The sequence below is a fragment of the Salvelinus fontinalis genome, chromosome 9, assembly GCF_029448725.1.
Source record: "Salvelinus fontinalis isolate EN_2023a chromosome 9, ASM2944872v1, whole genome shotgun sequence".
Lineage (NCBI taxonomy): Eukaryota > Metazoa > Chordata > Actinopteri > Salmoniformes > Salmonidae > Salvelinus > Salvelinus fontinalis.
In genome coordinates this window covers 44,505,968-44,527,544 of record NC_074673.1, presented here as the reverse complement: position 1 = coordinate 44,527,544, position 21,577 = coordinate 44,505,968, and the positions used below count along the sequence as shown (strand labels likewise).

The window sequence follows — 21,577 nt, the reverse complement described above, 5'->3', positions numbered from 1 at the left end:
AATGTATTGAAAATGAAATACAGAAATATACATATTTCTCAAGAATTCACACCATTGAGTCAATACATGTTAGAACCACTTGTGGCAGCGATTACAGCTGTGAGTCTTTCTGGGTAAGTCTTTCAGAGCTTTGCACATCTGGATTGTACAATATTTGCACATTATTTTTTTAATTCTTCAAGCTCTGTCAAGTTAGTTGTTGATCATTTTCGTCATTTTCAAGCCGATTTAAGTGAAAACTGTAACTAGGCCATTCAGGAACATTCAATGTCGTCTTGGTAGCCTTGTGTTTTAGGTTACTGTCCTGCTGAAAGGTGAATTTGTCTCCCGGGGTCTGTTGGAAAGCAGACTGAACCAGGTTTTCTGTGCTATTCTGTTTTTCATCCAAAAAACTACCTAGTCCTTGCCGATGACAAGCATACCCGTAAAATGATGCAGCCACCACTATGCTTGAAAATATGGAGAGTGGTACTCAGTGACGTGTTGTATCGGGATTTGCCCCAAACATAACACTTAGTATTCAGGACATAAAGTGAATTTCTTTGCCAAATTCTTTGTCAAATTTTTTGCAATATTACTTTAGTGCCTTGTTGCAAACAGGATTCATATTTTGGAATATGTTTATGCTGTACAGGCTTCCTTGTTTTCAGTCTGTCAATTAAGTTAGTATTGTGGAGTAACTCCAATGTTAATGATCCATCTTCAGTTTTCTGCTTTTACAGCCATTAAACTCTGTAACTGTTTTAAAGTCACCATTGGCCTCATGGTGAAATCGCTGAGCGGTTTCCTTCCTCTCCGGCAACTGAGTTAGGAAAGACGATTGTGTCTTTGTAGTGACTGGGTGTATTGATACACCATTCAAAGTGTAACCAATTACTTCCCCATGCTCAAAGGGATATTCAATGTCTGCTTTTTTTTACCCATATACCAATAGGTGCCCTTCTTTGTGAGGCCTTGGAAAATCTCCATGGTCTTTGTGGTTGAATGTGTGTTTGAAATTCACTGCTTGACTGAGGGACCATACAGATAGCTGTTGGGGTAGAGATGAGATAGTAATTAAAAAATCATGTTAGAACACTATTATTGCACACAGAGTGAGTCCATGCAACTTATTATGTGACTTGTTAAGCACATATTTACTCCTGAACTTATTTAAGTTTGCCATAACAAAGGGGTTGAATACTTATTGACTCAAGACATTTCAGCTTTTATCTTTAATTCATTTGTAAAAATTTCAAAAGGCATATTCCACTTTGACATGATGGGGTATTGTGGGTAGGCTGTAACAATCCAGGCTGTTACACAACAAAATGTGGAAAAAGTCAAGGGGTATGAATACTTTCTGAAGAAACACAACTCACCCTGTCAATATCAGCCAAATCCTAAGCTTTACCGTAAAGCATTCTTATCGATGTCACATATGCTACTCCATCCTCGTCAGTCAGTCAGAGAGCCTGGGTAGACAATGGCTGATGAAATGTGGTTGTCAGCTGCTAGCCAGGGCACCTGCCAACCCAATTCACACATGAATAGCCCTGGTAGATAGAACCTCCTGTGCAACTCCATTTCCAGGCCTGAGCAGCTTGGCACAGTGGCTGGTTAGGGACACACTCCTGTATGTCTCAGTTAGGCAAGGTAGGAGGTATGTGCACTTGTCTTGTCCGCTTCTCCATGACAGTTGTATCTCTGTGTATCCGGAAGTGTGTGTTCACACACAAGAAGTCAGCAAAGACAGAGGGAGTAGTAAACAGTGAATGTTAAAAACGTACTTTCTTCTTTACCATAGGTGACTAACCATGTGGGCAATATATAGTGTATTATGGTTTTGATATTTGGCTTTCTAGGGCTATGGTGTTGCTCTTACTAGAGAATATAGTGTGTAGTGACTGACTGCAGTACAGATAGAATTCCTTCCTCTTCAGCCAGTGGTCCAGCTGTCCAGTGGATAAAATAGCTGGGAGCGATTGCTGTGGTTTGTCTTTCCCCACTCTGAAATGTACAGTACAGTTGCAAGGAGCACAGAGTTGTTTTGTAACGCTGCTCTGCATCTGATCCTGCTGGCTGATTTGGAAATAAGCTCAACATGGCCGCCAAGAGTTTGGCACAGAGCTGAGGTGTAGCTTAAGGACATTGTTGTTACCAAGTGCTGCTTGGAGCAACAGAGAGAGAGTGAAAGAGAGGGGGGGGGGAAGGCTGCCACTGGTTCAACTCTAAACATTTCTGGCAATATGGGACAGTGTGACCTGACGTTCCCATGTACTCTCAGCGTCACTAACTATGCCATATCTACACACTGGCCCATTCAGGGCAGCAGAATTCCAACTGAACTGAATATCCACCTGTATCTGCACCGGTGTGGACACATCCTAAGTAAGCCCAGGAAAGACTCCAGACCATTATTCTGTATTTAGGTTATTACTCGGGTCCCAAGTTTATAAAGATGTTTTTGTTTTTTCACCTGTGTTGGAGTTATGGGGTGAAGTTACAGAGTTACAGTTGATGTGTTTGCTTTGTTCATGACCTCTCTCTGACCTATTATAATGTTACAGTGATTATCAGTATGACACTGGACCTGGACCTGCTGTCAAGTCATGAGACAAAGTCCAGGGGAAGAGTTTATGTAATGTTTGGGTTTAATGTTTTATTTCTCAATGCTTCTATGCACCAGCGGCGGACTGTACATGACAATTGGCCTGAAGGAGAGGCAATGGGACATCTAGCCTCTTTCGCTCCAGGAGACCTGTACACATTGGACTCCCAACGCTGAAGGCTACATCCCATATCCCCGAAAACGTACCCGCCCTCTGTTTTACCTATTTCCAGGAAACTTGTCCCGTCACTGAAGGCAAATCTATAACCCAGAATGCCTTAGCAGTCGTCACGAGTTATAAAATTGTGTGAACGTGTGAAATGTTTACATTATCCGGTGCTCATTCCCTAGTCCCCATACTCCATAGTAGTTGCCATGCGTGATTACCACGTGATCCCAGATGCCAGCGCACCTTTAGGGAGATATGGAGTCAATTCGGTAAACTCTGGAAAAGTTGTATATAAAGGTTTCTTTTCACACATTTTTCTTCTCCGGATTATAGATTTAGGCAATTGCGCCTAAACTAAAATGTTTACTTAAAATGTATGCCGAACTAAAAAAACAGTGATTTCAAAGCTTAACAAACCATACAACTACATGCACAATGACTACTTTTAACAATTTACACTGAACATTTTACAAAAACACATTTACTGGAAGAACTATGCAGATGCAAAGTTTGGTAACAGCATTTAGTAACAGTGAAATCAGTAACAGTAAAACCTCCCTCAGTGTCCACGTTTTCCAAAAACTCTGTTAATAAATGTCTTCAACGAATTAAGATTCAATGACATCTGCTAAAAGAATGGGTTGTCAGCTATGACATATTGATTTCTGAATAAATATTTTGGGGTTATTCAACTACAGTAAGTGAAGTGGATTTCCACCATGTAACGGAATTGTGCTAACGTGCCCCTGATCTGTACTGCATATAAATGTATAATTATGGATTTGAATGTCATTCTCTTCATGGTGATGTATCCTAAATAGGTACACTAAGGTATACACATTCAATATTCTTCTTTGGGCATTAATCTACACACTGGCTATTATTTTAATGAGTTCTGTCCCCAAACAACACCAAATTTGGTTGGTCTGGACTGGACCAAATCTGAACAAATCATAGCTACGTTTTACAAGTTTGGACATCAAAGTAGAGCCCAGTACAGTACAGTACAGCCCAGTACAGTACAGTACAGCCCAGTAGAGTAAAGCACAGAACAGTAAAGCACAGCCCAGTAGAGTACAGCACAGAGTAGAGTAGAGCCCAGCCCAGAAGAGTAGAGTAGAGCCCAGCCCAGAAGAGTAGAGTAGAGCCCAGCCCAGAAGAGTAGAGTAGAGCCCAGCCCAGAAGAGTAGAGCCCAGCCCAGAAGAGGAGAGTAGAGCCCAGCCCAGAAGAGGAGAGTAGAGCCCAGAAGAGGAGAGTAGAGCACAGCCCAGTAGAGCCCAGCCCAGAGCACAGAAGAGTAGAGTAGAGCACAGAAGAGTAGAGTAGAGCACAGAAGAGTAGAGTAGAGCACAGAAGAGTAGAGTAGAGCACAGAAGAGTAGAGTAGAGTACAGCACAGAACAGCACAGAACAGCAGAGTAGAGTACAGCCCAGGAGAGTACAGTAGGGGGGGCAGGTAGCCTCGTGGTTAGAGCGTTGGACTAGTAACCAAAAGGTTGCAAGATTGAATCCCTGAGCTGACAAGGTAAAAATCTGTCATTCTGCCCCTGAACAAGGCACGGTTCGTAGGATGTAATTGAAAATAAGAATTTGTTCTTAACTGACTTGCCTAGTTAAATAACCGTAAAATAAAAACATTTGTTGGAGGCATGGACTCTACAAGGTGTTGAAAGCGTTGCACAGGGATGCTGGCCCATGTTGACTCCAATGCATCCCACAGTTGTGTCAAGTTGTCTGGATGTCTTTTAGGTGGTGGACCCTTCTTGATACACACTGGAAACTGTTGAGCGTGAAAAACCAAGCAGCATTGCAGTTCTTGACACAAACCGGTTGCGCCTGGCATCTACTACCATACCCCGTTCAAAGGCACTTCAGTCTTTTGTCTTCCCCATTCACCCTCTGAATGGCACACATACACAATCCATGTCTCAATTGTCTCAAGGCTTAAATATCCCTCTTTTAACCTGTGACATCAATAAAGGATCATATCTTTCACCTGGATTCACCTGGTCAGTCTATGTCATGGAAAGAGCAGGTGTTCCTCATGTGTTGTGCACTCAGTGTATATACCCAGTGAGGGTTCTATCCCTACCCCAGAGTGTAATTGGGTTTTAGAAAACAGCTAACAGCTAACCCAGTCACATCAAACTCTATAATGACAGCTAACATTCCCTTTTAATTTGCTTCACAACATTTTTTTCCATGGCAAAAAGGAAAACACAAAGCAGGTCCAACTATTTGGTCCTTTACAAATTTGCTGTATGTAAAATATTGTGTGCTATAATATTGTGTGCTATAGTATTGTGTGCTATAATATTGTGTGCTATAATATTGTGTTCTATAATATTGTGTGCTATAATATTGTGTGCTATAATATTGTGTGCTATAATATTGTGTGCTATAATATTGTGTGCTATAATATTGTGTGCTATAATATTGTGTGCTATAATATTGTGTGCTATAGTTTAGAAAATAAATAAATGTGACTCTGGATGACAACATAGTAATGTTTGTTCACAACATTATGGCAGTTTTCCTAAAGAAGTTAAATCTGGTTTGTGTTTGGTTTCCTTGCCACGCTACTAACGAGTATCGCGATACTGGTATCGTCCCGGCTCGAATAATAACGCTGATTTAAGCAATTGGTTAAGTTGGCTTTTCTCCAGCGGATTGATTTACTCTGTAAATGGAGTAAAGTGACTGAGATGGTGATAGACAGTGGAGCCCTAGTGACCTATCTGCAGTGCAGTAGAACTGGGACAAATGTCTACTGCCGCCATCTCAACCCATAGAGAGACCTAAAGGAGCAGTGACTTCATGTTGACATTTAACAAAGTGGCCTTGACATGAGTCAGGTAAACGATCCATTAGTATTGTAGTTTTGAACCTTCAGATACCACATCACATGGGTGACCGCATCATAAACCTACTAAACTCCTGCTGAAAAATCCCCCAGCCAGTGCAGTGTCTATCATCCCACCCAGTACACTGCACTTTGACCGGTCTCCTTAGAGATGATTGGGTGCTTGGTGGCTGGCGTATCAGTGTGCTCAGATAAGGGCCACTCTTCTGTTTGTTCATTGGGCATGGTCAGACGCCGAGCCGCTGCTACTCTCTGTTGTTATCATCTATGCATAGTCACTTTAATAACTCTACCTACATGTACATATTACCTCAACTAACCGGTGCCCCCTGTATATAGTCTCGCTATTGTTATTTTACTGCTGCTTTTTAATTACTTGTTACTTTTCTTATTCTTATCCGTATTATTTGAAAGTGCGTTGTTGGTTAGGGGCTCGTAAGTAAGGTCTACTACACCTGTTGTATTCAGCGCATGTGATTTGATTTGAAAAAAGAAACACTGCAAACACATAGGCTGTGTTCGAAATCCCCCCCCTATTCCCTACATAGTGCACTACTTTGACCAGAGCCCTATGCGGGCCCTGGTCAAAAGTACCACACTATATAGCATTTTTTGTCGCATTTTGCGACCCTTTGACTTGGCTCTACGAGTTACTTTTTTTTTACTGGTCGCATCGTTGCGAGCTGCACGTCCTACATGGTCACCTCACTCAAAACGTCCTATTTTTTGGAAGGCTAAAACCATGATTTGGTCAAACAGTAAAGTACAGTATCCTCATGATTCCTGTAATGAAAGTGTCTGCCTTCCCCTGTGCCTGTTTCAGTTGGGCCTACTGCTCTGTCTCTTTTCCCGGGGAAAAAAAAAACATTCTGGGAGAAAAAGTGTTTTGATAGTATAACATTTAAAAACTCCAGTTGGGGGGGAAACATCCTATCCTGTTGTCACAGTTAGAGAGAAGGTTCTCGGCTTTCTGCATGTATACTTTTTATTTCTCAACTCAAATGTTTACAGCCAAGATATTTGTTATTGCTTTGAAATATGAAGTATGCAAAATGCACATTGGCCATTGCAATTGCATAGGTCTCATTGGGCGGTAGGCTAAAACTGCAACTTTGTTTTGGCATTAAATGTACGGTTAGATCAGCAGTTCCCAAACTAGGGGTCGACTGATATGAAAATGGGGGTCGCGGGAGAATTTCCAAAATCCTGGTAAATTAATAAATTATAATATCTTCTTTGTCTCTCAATCAATGTAATGTGGTTAACCTTAATCTAAATGAAAATGATTAAAATCTAAAAGTTAAAGTTCAACCAGAGAGTGCCCTTAGTTCGTGGGAAAAGGCCGCACTTGACCGTTACACTTGAATCATTCCCACGGTGAATGGCTAAGCCTGCTATGCTATGAAACCACACACTATTGTATGGACTTTGATAATACCGGCCACAACTGATATGGTGACAACAATGTGTGGGGAGGCAGAGGCACAGAAACTCACATCAATACCTTTGTCAGATAACACTGTTAAACTGTTAAACTAAGAAGGAATGCTATTGCTAGCTATCAAGAGCAAACTGACTTAAAAACTCCCTCCCCAACTCCCCACCTTATGCTCTCTTATGCTCTCCAAATGGACGTTAGCTGTGAGCACCAAGATGCATTGACTTTTGTTCGCTACATGACATTTGTTTGCTCACAGCAAACACAACGTTCTAGATGATACTGTGCGTCCAACTTTGTGGCAACAGTTTGGGGAAGGCCCTTCCTGTTTCAGCATGACAATGCCCCCGTGCACAAAGTGAGATCCATACAGAAATGATTTGTCGAGATTGGTGTGGAAGAACATGACTGGCCTTCACAGAGCCCTGACCTCAACCCCATCGAACATCTTTGGGATGAATTGGAACTGGAACGCAGACTGTGAGCCAGGCCTAATCGCCCAACATCAGTGCCCGACTTCACTAAAGCGCTTGTGGCTGAATGGAAGTCCCCGCAGCAATGTTCCAACATCTAGTGGAAAGCCTTCCCAGAAAAGTGGAGTCTGTTACAGTAGCAAAGAGGGGACCAACTCCATATTAATGCCCATGATTTTGGAATGAGATGTTTGACGAGCAGGTGTCTACATACCTTTGGTCATGTAGTGTACACATTGTCACACATGCACACTCATCGACAGGGCATTTAGTCAAAGATGAGGGCCGCGAAGGGAGACTTAGTGTTGGGATCAGGAAAGATATGAATTGTGTACTTATCTGTTTGTACTATTTGTTGTTGTGTTCATTTCCATATAAAATGACCCATTAAGTGATTAAAACTCAAAATTCGGTTACCAAATTGGTAACAGAATTTCCAAAAATCGGTGACGGAATGTCTGCAATTGAATTGGCTACAATGGAAAATCATAATAGTCACAAGCCACAGTTGGGTCACATGTACTGTCCTCCCTTCCACTGACATACTATTATGTTCAGCTCATAACTGTTTTCTTTCTCTTTCTGTTATCTGGTGGTCAAAGCAAGAATATGAAAAGTCTGGACAACTCCTCTCTTTCTCTCTTTCTCTATTTCTCTCTCTCTTCTCCACTCTCTCCAATTAATGCCACCTCTCCCGGCTCTTACTGACACCTACCCATGAGCCCCCTCTCTTTCCATTTACTGTACCCAGCATCCTCACCCACTGAGCGCTGATTGACACTGGACATCCATGGACGTTGAAAAGTAGTTGAAATTTGGTCAGTCCCCCCTGGCCTTGAGAATAAGACCAGCATGATTTGATAAGCAATTGTCTACCATGGAATTCTGATGAAGCTAATTGTTTTGTTTTCTAGTTCAGAAATATTACTGCGTGTTAAGTTGTGTTCTATCTGCAGCAAACACGCCTGTACACACCTCTGTGTTAGTCTGCTGCCAGGTTTGTAAAACAGTTGGTCTACTGTTTTATTTCCTCCTTTTGGGGAAGCTTAACCATGGGCTGTCTTAGTCCAAGATCAGTATTGGCTCAGACTGGTTAACTATTTCAGGACATGGGTACACCCTGGTCACCTTTATTGGAACGTAGCAACACACTCTTAGAAAACAAAGGACCTAAAAGGGTTATTCGGCTGTTCCCATAGGAGAACAGGTAGAACCATTTTGGGGTTCTACTGGAAAGAAGAGTGTTCTCCTATGGTGACAGCCGAAGAACCCTTTTGGGTTCTTCGTCCAGTAGCTGTGTGTCAAAATGTAGCTACCCTCTGTGTGTTCTATATATAGCATGTACAGTGCCTTGCAAAAGTATTCATCCCCCTTGGAGTTTTTCCTATTTTGTTGCATTACAACCTGTAATTTAAATTGTTTTTTATTTGGATTTCATGTAATGGACATACACAAAATAGTCCAAATTGGTGAAGTGAAATTAAAAAATAACTTGTTTAAAAAAAATCCTGAAAAAATTTCAACCGGAAAAGTGGTGCGTGCATATGTATTCACCCCCTTTGCTATGAAGCTCCTAAATAAGATCTGGTGCAACCAATTACCTTCAGAAGTCACATAATTACTTTGATTGCACACAGGTGGACTTTATTTAAGTGTCACATGATCTCAGTATATATACACACCTGTTCTGAAAGGCCCCAGAGTCTGCAGCACCACCAAGCAAGCGGCACCATGAGGACCAAGGAGCTCTCTAAAGTTGTGAAGAAGTACAGATCAGGGTTGGGTTATAAAACAAAATCAGAAACTTTGAACATCCCATGGAGCACCATTAAATCCATTCAAAAAAAAATGGAAAGAATATGGCACCACAGCAAACCTGCCAAGAGAGGGCCGCCCACTAACACGCATGGACCAGGCAAGGAGGCATTAATCAGAGAGGCAACAAAGAGACCAAAGATAAACCTGAAGGAGCTGCAAAGCTCCACAGCGGAGATGGGAGTATCTGTCCATAGAACCACTTTAAGCCGTACACTCCACAGAGCTGGGCTTTATGGAAGAGTGGCCAAAAAAAAGCCATTGCTTAAAGAAACAAAATAAGCAAGCACGTTTGGTGTTTGCCAAAAGGCATGTGGGAGACTCCCCAAACATATGGAAGAAAGTACTCTGGTCAGATGAGACTAAAATGTAGCTTTTTGTCCATCAAGGAAAATGCTATGTCTGGTCGCAAACCCAACACCTCTCATCACCCCGAGAACACCATCCCCACAGTGAAGCATGGTGGTGACAGCATCATGCTGTGGGGATGTATTTCATCGGCAGGGACTGGGAAACTGGTCATAATTGAAGGAAGAAAAGAAATGGCGCTAAATACAGGAAAATTCTTGAGGGAAACATGTTTCAGTCTTCCAGAGATTTCAGACTGGGACAGAGGTTTACCTTCCAGCAGGACAATGACCCTAAGCATACAGCTAAAGCAACACTCGAGTGGTTTAAGGGGAAACATTTAAATGTCTTGGAATGGCCTAGTCAAAGCCCAGACCTCAATCCAATTGAGAATCTGTGGTATAACTTATAGATTGCTGTACACCAGCGGATCCCATCCAACTTGATGGAACTGGAGCAGTTTTGCCTTTAAGAATGGGCAAAACTCCCAGAGGCTAGATGTGCCAAGCTTATAGAGACATACCCCAAGAGACTTGCAGCTGTAATTGCTGCAAAAGGTGGCTCTACAAAGAATTGACTTTGAGGGGGTGAATAGTTATGCACGATCAAGTTTTCAGTTTTTTGTCTTATTTCTTGTTTGTTTCACAATATAAAAATATTTTGTACCTTCAAAGTAGTAGGCATGTTGTGTAAATCAAATGATACAAATCCCCCCCCAAATACATTTTTATTCCAGGTTGTAAGGCAACAAAATAGGAAAAATGCCAAGGGGGTTGAAAACTTTTGCAAGCCACTGTATACCATCCTGTATATTCCACAAGCACTCTGCACTATGAGACAACAGTCAATAATTCAGCTGAACCATAAAAGCTCAGCTTGGCAACAATTATTTTACACAGCACTGACTAGAAGGCCTCTACCTGTCTGCAGTCTGCATGCCTGTGTCATGTTTAGAACTTGCCCCTATAACAGCTCTCCCTCAACATGGGGACTGCTTTACAGGCTGTCTCAGGGCAGGGCTGTCTCGGGGCTCTGCAGTGGAGACAGCGCATAATGCCTGCACAGTGATACTAAAGCAGGGGTATTAGACCAACTAGACTGCATGTTGATCTCTGTTTCTGTTCCTAGTACACTTTTCTCTGTTTCTGTTCCTAGTACACTTTTCTCTGTTTTTGTTCCTAGTACACCTTTCTGAGACTCTTGCAGTGGTAATAGATTGTTGTTTTGGAATGTTTTCCCCACCCAATTTTGGCTATCCCAGTGGCTGATGGGAGAGGTATTTTGTCAGTCTCCCGGGGTTAGACCAGAGCCCTCCCCTCCCCCTCACAATCCTAACACACACGCACTTGCACGCACGCACACACACACGCATGCAGATGACCTTGCTTGTCCTCGGTGCAGTATGTGCACGAGGACAAGAGCCCTCCAGAGCCCTCCTCAGCAGGCTTGGTTGACCTCTGGGACAACGCACTGCTGTTACCATAGGAACCGCCTGGCGTCCTTTCTCCCTCTTCACCCTCTCTCTCTCTCTCTCTCTCCCTATGTTGATCTGTTTTCTGTTACTCTCTCTGTCTCCCTATGTTGATCTGTTTATCTGTTACTCTCTCTGTCTCCCTATGTTGATCTGTTTTTCTGTTACTCTGTCTCCCTATGTTGATCTGTTTTCTTTTACTCTCTCTGTCTCCCTATATTGATCTGTTTTCTGTTACTCTCTCTGTCTCCCTATGTTGATCTGTTTTCTGTTACTCTCTCTGTCTCCCTATGTTGATCTGTTTTTCTGTTACTCTCTCTGTCTCTCTATGTTGATCTGTTTTCTGTTACTCTCTCTGTCTCCCTATGTTGATCTGTTTTTCTGTTACTCTCTCTGTCTCTCTTTGCTTCTCACTGCCTCTCTCTCAATCTCTCCATCCCTCTCTCTCAATGTCTCTATCTGACTCTCTCTCTCATTCTGTTTATCTGACCAGCCCACCCTACCCCCTCACATCTGTCAGCCTAGGTTAAAGGGGTAATCTGCAGTTCAAACAATAACAAAGCGATACCCTGCCAGTGTTTTGGTAAAAAGCTGAGTGATTTGTCTGTAGAAATGTAACCACTCTCAAATTCATAGACTATGGCTATGGATGCAAGGACTGACCATCCAGGATATCAAAATTATATATTTTTTTTACCATGTTTTGAGGCTATACAGTGTTTGTTGACAATGACATTGTTTATAAACAATGGAGTAAAACAGGCTCATGTGTTGGGTTCTAATGGGGTATGACAGTTGAACGTAGCTCATGATGCGTTTATAAGTTATATTCTTGGACTAGGGCATAGTGGAGTAGGGCAGTACTGGAGTGCATAGCTGCTGCTGCTGGTGGGGGTCATGCGGTCATTGAGTGTGTCAGTCATGTCTGTGGAGACTAACCATAAAGGGTGAGCTGTGACCAGGGACCCTGTGTGACAGGTGTCTGTTTACACAATGTATCCTAGTTAGTCAGTCAGCCAGCCACAGTCAGCCAGCCATAGTCAGTCAGTGGGCAAGTCAACCATTCAATCAGTCAGCCAGCCAGTCTGTCTGTCCATCAAACAGTTAGCCAGTCATCTGTCTGTCAGTCAAACAGTTAGCCAGTCATCTGTCTGTCAGTCAAACAGTTAGCCAGTCAGTCTGTCTGTCAGTCAAACAGTTAGCCAGTCAGTCTGTCTGTCAGTCAAACAGTTAACCAGTCAGTCAGAACCAGCATTGGCAGTGTCAACTGCTGCGTACTGTTACACCAACTCTGTTCATTGTTTATTATCGACATTGGCACAGCAGTGTCTAACCTAGGTACTGTATTTCTTCACTACCTGGCACTGTGGATGTCATGGGAAGGCCTGTGCTGTGATGACATATTAACGAGAGAATTGAATGTCCTGAAACAAGGTGTCCTCTAAATGAAGACCTCTGGGAGCAGGAGGACTATGTTAGTTAATGAGGCCAGCTCTATTTTCTCCTGGGTTAACCAACACTGTCCATAATGCCCGCTGCAGTGCCTACTTGGACCTGCAGCTATTATACACCCACAGTATGCTTCAATGAAACGCAATGCATTTCCGTGTTGACTTAGATCTACAGCTATACACTATGATTCAACGAAATGCTATGTATTTCTCTTATTGGTATATCTGTGACATGGGAATACATTGAGAGGTGTGGGGCTGGAATTCTCTTTTGAAGGTGCATGTACTGTTAGACACCATTGACCAGAGCCCATAGACGTGAGTACTGCATGGAGTCTGTTAAGGTTAGACTTAGCCTCAATAGGGTCGAGCCCTGGCAGGCTGCTTACTGCAAGCTGGTTTCAGATGGAGTAGCTCCTCCTCCTCCACCGTGACTGAGGGTAAATTCTACCCAAAACTATTAGGTCTTTATCACCCCTCCAGCCCCTCCCCTCATCCAGCCCAGCCCAGAGTCATACGTTCTGCCCCCCCCCCCCCCCATAACAGTGGGTATGAGGGATCAGGTTGCTGTCTCTAAAATTAGGAGTCCATTGAGCGACCAGACCTGACGAAGCTGTGTTGTGTCACTAGATATGTGTTGCAGAGCTGAAGGCTCCTTCTACGTATGCCCCATACACCATTGTGCCAAATTCATTGTACATCGATTGTGCAAACTGACTGTGTATAGAGCCTGTGATAGCATGTAGAACAGAGTGTGTTCCATCCTTGTCGTCATGGATACACTCCATTGGGAATGCTTGTTAGTGTTCAGACACTCCATTAACTAACCCACTTTCTCACTCTCCCCTCCTGTCTCTCCAGTCTGATGAGTAATCCCCCCCCCTGGTCCTGTCCTCCATTGTGGTCGACATGGCGAGCCACTACCGGCCGCCGTCCCCCCTGGAGGATTCGGTGCTGGGCAGCCCGGTGTGTGGGGACTTCCTTGGGGGCATGGAGGAGCTGCAGGACATCCCCCAGTCCATAGATGGTGACGCCCTCAGCTCCTTGGACGTCCCTGAGTACCAGTCCCAGTCGAGTAATGGGTCCGAAGGATCCACCGTTCTAGGTAAGATAGATATACACTCACCGGACCGTTTATTAGGTACACCCATCCAGTACCGGGTCAGAAACCCCCCTTTGCAGCCAGAACATCTTGATTTATTCAGGGCATTCTACAAGTTGTCAGAAACGTTCCACAGAGATGTTGGTCCATGCTGACAATACGCGATTGCTGCAGACTGGACGGCGGTACATTCATGTTGCAAACAGCCCGTTCTAGCTCATCCCAAATATGCTCTATTTTTCCACGCCTCAATTGTCCAGTGTTGGTGATCGCGCGCCCACTGGAGTCGATTCTTCTTGTTTTAGGAGTGGAACCCGGTGTGGTCGTCTGCTGCAATAGCCCATCTGTGAGGAGGATCGATGAGTTGTGCGTTCCGTGATGCCGTTCTGTACTGTACTGCGCTGTACACCACTGTACTGCGCTGTACACCACTGTACTGCGCAGTTATTTGTCTGTTTGTGGCCCACCTGTTAGCTTGCATGATTCTTGCCATTCTCCTTCGACCTCTCGTCAACGAGCTGTTTTCGCCCACGGGACTGCCGCTGACTGGATGTTTTTTTTCTTTCTTCGCTCCATTCTTGGTAAACCGTAGACACTGTCGTGTATGAAAAGCTCAGGAGGCCGTTTCTGAGATACTGGATCTGGAACCAACAAATCATACAACGCTCAAAGTCGCTCATTTTTCCCCATTCTAACGTTCAATCGAATGCCTCGATGCCTGTCTGCCTGCTTGCTTAATATAACAAGCCACGGCTACATGACTCACTGTCTGTAGGAGCAGTACATTTTTGGGAACTGGCCGTTGAGTGTATACTTTATTATTCCACACAAGATGGACATTTGTTTTCATCAACCCCCCCCCCCCCCCCCCCCCCCCTTGCTCAAGGGAACATCGGTGGTTGCCAGCTCACTCCCCGACAGACCCAGCCCCCCATCAGCACTGGGATTTGATTGGAACTGGCAACCCTCTGGTTGCTGGCCCGTTTCTCTAACCTTGAGGCTACCGCTGGGTGTGTATCTTCAGCAATGTGAGGTAATGGTAGTGTCATGTGTTTGGTTTATTGGTTACTACTGTCTCACACATCTTATGACGTATTCCCCTTTGACTTACCTTCTCTTATGGAAAAGTAGTTCATTCAAGTGCCTTATGGTTTCCCTAGTGGGCTTGTCCAATATTTTCTAAGAGTTTCTCACCCAATTGTATTTCTTGTTCGTTTTCCTTAAAGTAAGAATGAGTAGCCTACGTTGTAGTAATCCTTTCGCAAGCCAGCCCTACGTTGTTATCGTTTGACCATATATTACCTGATCATTCAGGACCCCTCCTCACATAGCTAATCTGTAATTAACCCTGACTCAGAGAGTTAAGAGAGGACACTCGGCTTGTTTAACCTCTGACCTTACCTCAAGGCAACAGAGCTGCTTTTGGCAGAAGGGTTATCTGTTCTGTGAATGTCTGTCTGACCTACATATTCACACCCTGAGGCCACTCTCCTCTTCCCCACACTTCCACAGAAGAATTCCTAAATCCTCACAATCTAAATCCTTCATTCCTCAACTCACAAGCTGAGTCTCACATTGTACCCTATTCCCTATATAGTGTACTACTTTTGACCAGGGCCCTAGTCTATAGGGAATAGGATGCCATTTTGGACTCAGACACACATTCCCCCACAGCAAATTAGTCAGTTAAATTTAACACTGTCAGTGTTTATTTAACACTAAGGGCCAGTGTCTATACGAATCCACAATTTTGAGTGTTAAATTAACACTGTGCTTAGTACTGGCACTGTTACACTTTGTCAGTGTAAGGGAATGAAAACTGCAATAACACCTCATGTAGTATTTTTAATCATTAAACCAATAGGTCAGTATCTCTTGACAAAGTTGCACAGTGTTGGGTTAAAGACATAACAATAATATTTACATGTCAATCAATCAAATGTATTTTTAAGGTCCTTTTTACATCAGCAGTTGTCACAGTGTCTTTACATGAACCAAGCCTAAAACGCAAGAGAGCAAGCAATGTAGAAGCACGGTGGTTAGGAAAAACTTCCTAGAAAGGCTGGAACCTAGAAAGAAACCTAGATGGGAACCAGGCTTTGAGTGGTGGCCATTCCTCTTCTGGCTGTGTCGGGTGGAGATTCTAAGAGTACATGACCATTGAGGCTAGATCGTTCTTCAAGATGTTCATACTGTAGATGACCTGCAGAGTCAAATAGTAATCACAGTGATTATAGCGGGTGCAACAGGTCAGCACCTCAGGAGTTGGCTTTTCATAACCGAGCATTCAGAGGTCGAGACAGCAGGTGTGGTAGAGAGAGAGACCGAGAGAGGGACAAGGTACCACGACTAGTGAATTCATTCATTTCCAGTCCTGTGGACTTCGCCAAGTGAGTTCCTACTGTAAATGAATGACAATACATTACACATATCATAAGGCCTTACTTTGACTGCCAGGTTCTACCCTAATCAGTGGTGTTAGGAACCTCCTGGTTTACAAGTCACCTTATGCTGGCTTACAAAGTGATGTCTAATTCCTACTGGAATCCAGCCAGAGTTAGGACAGCCAACAGTTTTAAATTTTATTCACCCACAACTTGCATTCAGAATAACTGTCAAGGTTAGAAACATTGATAATGGAAACTACCTAAACCATTTAAACTAGAACAACCGTTTCAGTAACGATTGCAATACATCTAACTAACTGATTGGATTCGTTTAGGAAGAAATTATGTTATTTATCTTTGTGTAGCATAAGATCAATCAATCAATGTACATACAAAACACAGATATTAAAAACAATCCCAAAAAAATCAAGCTGCAGCAGAGCATGCTGGGAAATATGATAATGATGGACGGGGTTTTGATTTTATTCTCCAGAGTACACAGACTCTCACACTCAACACTGGTTATTAACACCAACACTGGGGGTTCTTTTACACCAATGACTGTTAAATTCACTCTTAGAATGTTAATTGAACACTAGAAATGTTACACTGAAAAATTAACACTTGGTAACACTGGCCAATTTGCTGTGCCTAAATAATATTTTTGTAAACATTGTGTTGTTTTGTGTCTAATAGAAACCACTTTGGATGTGTTATTAACAAATATGTTACTACCTATTAGTTAATATGCAAATAGAATTGAAACAGTAACTGGAACGTAAACATAGAGGCAAAGAGGGGATGGTGTATTGGGAAAATGGGATAGGGACTAAGAGGGGGAAGAGGAGTGGAGGAGGGTGCTTCATGGAACATAACAATGATGATATCATGGAAAAGTAATGGAGAGAGTGTTGGAGAAGTACTGGTTGTTTATGGTGGTTTATGGAGTGAAGGAGGAGGGAGAGAGGGGGGAAGAAGAAGCAGACACAGTATCTGTGACGTGATATTCTCTTCCTGGTTACAGTGTAGACTGTAGAGTATTTGTGTGTGTCACGTGTAGTTAGTCCAATATTTATCCCAAAATGTATTTGGCTTCTCTCACCCACCTCATGTGGGATGACTTAGTGCTGCTCTATTTTGCACCATCCCTGGAATGGTGTGTTTTGTATTCAGGTAACAAGAAAGATTCAGTGTGTGTGTATCATGGGTCAATATTTGACTCATCCCCTGAATTTAGAAGTGTTGCTCGTCCACTTTTAGTGGTGTGTATGACTGTCTCTACGTATTTATAGAGATGTCATGGAACACATATTACATGTGCTCTTCCTCTGTGTTGGGCCAAAGGCATGAGACACCAGTGACTTTCCACTGGTGCACATATTCTGCCAGCAAAGAGGCTTCACAGCCAAGACACTAATAGGAATATCAATGTCTCCAGGTTCATTGGTTATAAGTGTGTGTGTCTGTTATCTGGGCACAACTATTAATGTGCCTGCGTGTGTGTGTTCTCCAGATGCTCTGACCCCAGCATCCAGCCCGTCGTCAGGGGGGTATGGGGCGGCTGCAGGGCTGGAGGAGTTCTCCTCCACCTCTCTCAACCTGGAGTGTCGGGTTTGTGCCGACCGCGCCTCCGGATACCACTACGGAGTTCACGCCTGTGAGGGCTGCAAGGTGAGTGACCAGCCATCACACACGCACGCACACACACGCACACAGAGCATGCACATACACACACACACATAAGTATATGCCTACATAAACACACACCTGGTCAGAGTGCACTCCAACACATATTGTACAACAAGGACACTGGTGTGGATGCTCTCTTGGTTAATTATTTCTGGCAACTAGATCACACTGTAAGATAATGTCGTTTTGGTGTTATTATGATGCACCACTAACCGCTAAGTAAGCATATCCCAGTCTTTAGTTGTAACCCAAAAGGAGGTGGTCTATGTGCTGACCCCATAAACTTGAACATTGTTACTGTATTACTTCTGAGCCTTTGAATGGTAATGGTTGGGAAAAAAGAATGAATCAACATTTTAAAATTAATATATTTGGTCAATATTTTTTTTCATTATTTTGACCTCCCTACGTTATCAAATCCAAATGTCTTTGTCGCGTACACAGATTTAGCAGATGTTAAAGCAGGTGCAGCAAAATGCTTGTATTTCTAGCTCCAGCAGTGCAGTAAATGTGCAATTATGCAGATGAAGGATCTTCATTTGATCACCCTGTTGCTGGAGAACTTTCCTGCATTGAAGGAAATGTCAAACTTGTGGTCATGTAGGAGGTTTAAAAATGCTTATAAAGTTTGTATTTTCCACTTTAAAAATTCACTTAATTTTCCCTTACGGAAAACGTATCAACCACAACAAAAATCTCCATTAATTATGATCCAGATAATAATACACATTTCCTTTTGGTGCAGGATTATTTTCCTACTGTAGCAAACTGTCTCAAATTAAGATCCTACGTCTGTAATTGGAAGATGAAGTGTAAACTCTAACATAGCCTACTCCAAACACATGGTTAAACAAAGGTTAGCCATGTGTTGGCAAAAAGTCAAGAAAGCTTACAAGCAGCCAGAGGCACTTGCCGCGACTGGTACACGCTAGTGCTTTTTCAAAGGCAATGTCAGCTACTGCGTGTAATTAACTCCAATTAGTCTAATTTGGTCAATATTAGGAGTTGAGAAATAAAGATTGCATTATTCCAAGTATTATCGCGTAACCCCCTGCAGTACCTTCGAGACCCCATGTTGAATACCCATGCCCTAAGGAGAAGAGTCAATTTTTACAATTGGATTGATCCTCTCTACCACACGGAACCCCACTGATCTACCATCGGAAACGCACGAGGTGGCTAAAATCAGACTTCCATCCTATGCTAGCTTTCTACCGATGGCTCAGCTAGCTGTCTGAATCGCCGTTACCCCAACCAACCTCACTACTCACTGGACCCTTATGATCACTCGACTAAGCATGCCTCTCCTTAATGTCAATATGCCTTGTCAATTGCTGTTCTGGTTAGTGCTTATTGGCTTATTTCACTGTAGAGCCTCTAGCCCTGCTCATTATACCTTATCCAACCGTTCAGTTCCACCACCCACACATGCGATGACATCACCTGGTTTCAATGATGTTTCTAGAGACAATATCTCTCTCATCATCACTCAATACCTAGGTTTACCTCCACTGTATTCACATCCTACCATACATTTGTCTGTACATTATACCTTAAAGCTATTTTATCGCCCCCAGAAACCTCCTTTTACTCTCTGTTCCGGACGTTCTAGACGACCAATTCTCATAGCTTTTAGCCGTACCCTTATCCTACTCCTCCTCTGTTCCTCTGGTGATGTAGAGGTGAATCCAGGGCCTGCAGTGCCTAGCTCCACTCCTATTCGCCAGGCACTCTCTTTTGATGACTTCTGTAACCGTAATAGCCTTGGTTTCATGCATGTTAACATTAGAAGCCTCCTCGCTAAGTTTGTTTTATTCACTGCTTTAGCACACACTGCCAACCCGGATGTTCTAGCCGTGTCTGAATCCTGGTTTAGGAAGACCACCAAAAATTCTGAAATCTCCATTCCTAACGACAACATTTTCAGACAAGATAGAACGGGCCAAAGGGGGCGGTGTTGCAATCTACTGCAAAGATAGCCTGCAGAGTTCTGTTCTACTATCCAGGTCTGTACCAAGATCTCAGCGATCACTGCCTCATTGCCTGCATCCGTAATGGGTCAGCGGTCAAACGACCTCCACTCATCACTGTCAAACGCTCCCTGAAACACTTCAGCGAGCAGGCCTTTCTAATCGACCTGGCCGGGGTATCCTGGAAGGATATTGATCTCGTCCCGTCAGTAGAGGATGCCTGGTTATTTTTTTAAAATGACTTCCTCACCATCTTAAATAAGCATGCCCCATTCAAGAAATTTAGAACCAGGAACAGATATAGCCCTTGGTTCTCTCCAGACCTGACTGCCCTTAACCAACACAAAAACATCCTATGGCGTTCTGCATTAGCATCAAACTGCCCCTGTGATATGCAACTTTTCAGGGAAGCTAGAAACCAATATACACAGGCAGTTAGAAAAGCCAAGGCTAGCTTTTTCAAGCAGAAATTTGCTTCCTGCAACACAAACTCAAAAAAGTTCTGGGGCACTGTAAAGTCCATGGAGAATAAGAACACCTCCTCCCAGCTGCCCACTGCACCAAATATAATGGGTTTTCATCCGCTACATAGTCTTTCACCCTGAATGTGGGTGATGCCTTCTTGGATCCCCGGCCAGCCCATCTATCCCTGTGCCAGGGCTGTCTGAGTATGGATCTCACATGGCGAAGTTGGCGGTGCTCTCAGTCACTCCTTCCCCTCGTGTCAACACACTGTTACACTGAGTTCCACAGTGTATCCTACCCTGCCCTGGCTGGACCTGGCTCAGGGCTAGAGTGGACATTGCCTGAACTGGTCAAGCATAGCTGTCCCAGATTGGAACTCCAGCTATGTGCGCTACGTGGCCCATGGAGCAGGCCTGGCCAAGGTACGGGGCCGTAAACCAGAGGTCGCAGTTGCTTTTACAGTGAACTCTATGAACCTTCCTCTTGGCCAATCAGATGGGCAGCATGGAGTGGGCCGGTGTTTCTCCCGGAGACATGGAGACACACTGAAGGGCATAGTTAGATACACAGACACACAATACATAGCACACATACAATACATACACACACAGGTATTTGGAACCTATGAGTAAATTGGGATTGATAAAACTGTAAGTTCGGATCCTAGATGCTGATAGGCTAAAACAGCATTCCAGCTTTCCCCTCTCTGATGTCACATACCTACGTGTGCCCTGCTCCTCAGCTGTCTGGTCATCTGAGAGGGACGGGATGGGAGAGGAGGGGACTGACCCCTGGATAGGACGACGTACAAATACACGAGACAGGCCTGTCATGAGGCCGTTGTGTCTGACAGGCATTCTGCCCTGGCCTCATGTGATCCTCGAGGGGTGGGTGGGTGTGTGTGTGTGCGCATGCACGTGGCATGTCCTTGCAAGCGTTAGTGCATGCCATGTGCAGGGACACATTAAGGAGATCTTTCACAAGAATTGGGAAATGAATGGGGGTGGCTAAATATGTTCTTCTTAAGCAATTCCCTGTCCATTTCAATAACCCCCCAACCCCAGTCCAAGCCCCTAACCACTCAGCACAGGACATCTACTACTGCCCATAGCCAGACACTGTTGTTTTCTCAGGGTTGTGTAACATAAGTGAAATCCCATTTAGATGTGATAAGCATATATGTCCAGACTGAGAGTGTCATGCTCCAGTCATTTGGGGCCATTCTCTGTTTTTGACTTTTTTAGCAGTGAAAGTGGCTGTTGGGTGATTGGAGTTTTCCTGGTGTCATGTTCTAGGCCAGGACACTGCCTTCACTTCGCTGATAGATAGCTGAGCTTGAGAAAGTC

The 21,577-nt window shown here is 43.7% G+C and overlaps 1 protein-coding gene across 3 annotated transcripts in view; it reads left to right on the top strand.

Moving 5' to 3' along the window:
- The window catches only part of LOC129862674 (peroxisome proliferator-activated receptor alpha-like), a 56,640-nt gene that overhangs the window by 21,197 nt on the left and 13,866 nt on the right, over positions 1 to 21,577 (top strand). For all 3 annotated transcript variants that reach the window (XM_055934559.1, XM_055934558.1, XM_055934557.1), the window contains exons 2-3: positions 13,480 to 13,723; positions 17,621 to 17,778. In XM_055934559.1, coding sequence (XP_055790534.1) covers positions 13,528 to 13,723; positions 17,621 to 17,778 — 354 coding nt within the window. In that variant the 5' untranslated portion in view covers positions 13,480 to 13,527. The remainder of the gene's footprint in view (positions 1 to 13,479; positions 13,724 to 17,620; positions 17,779 to 21,577) is intronic.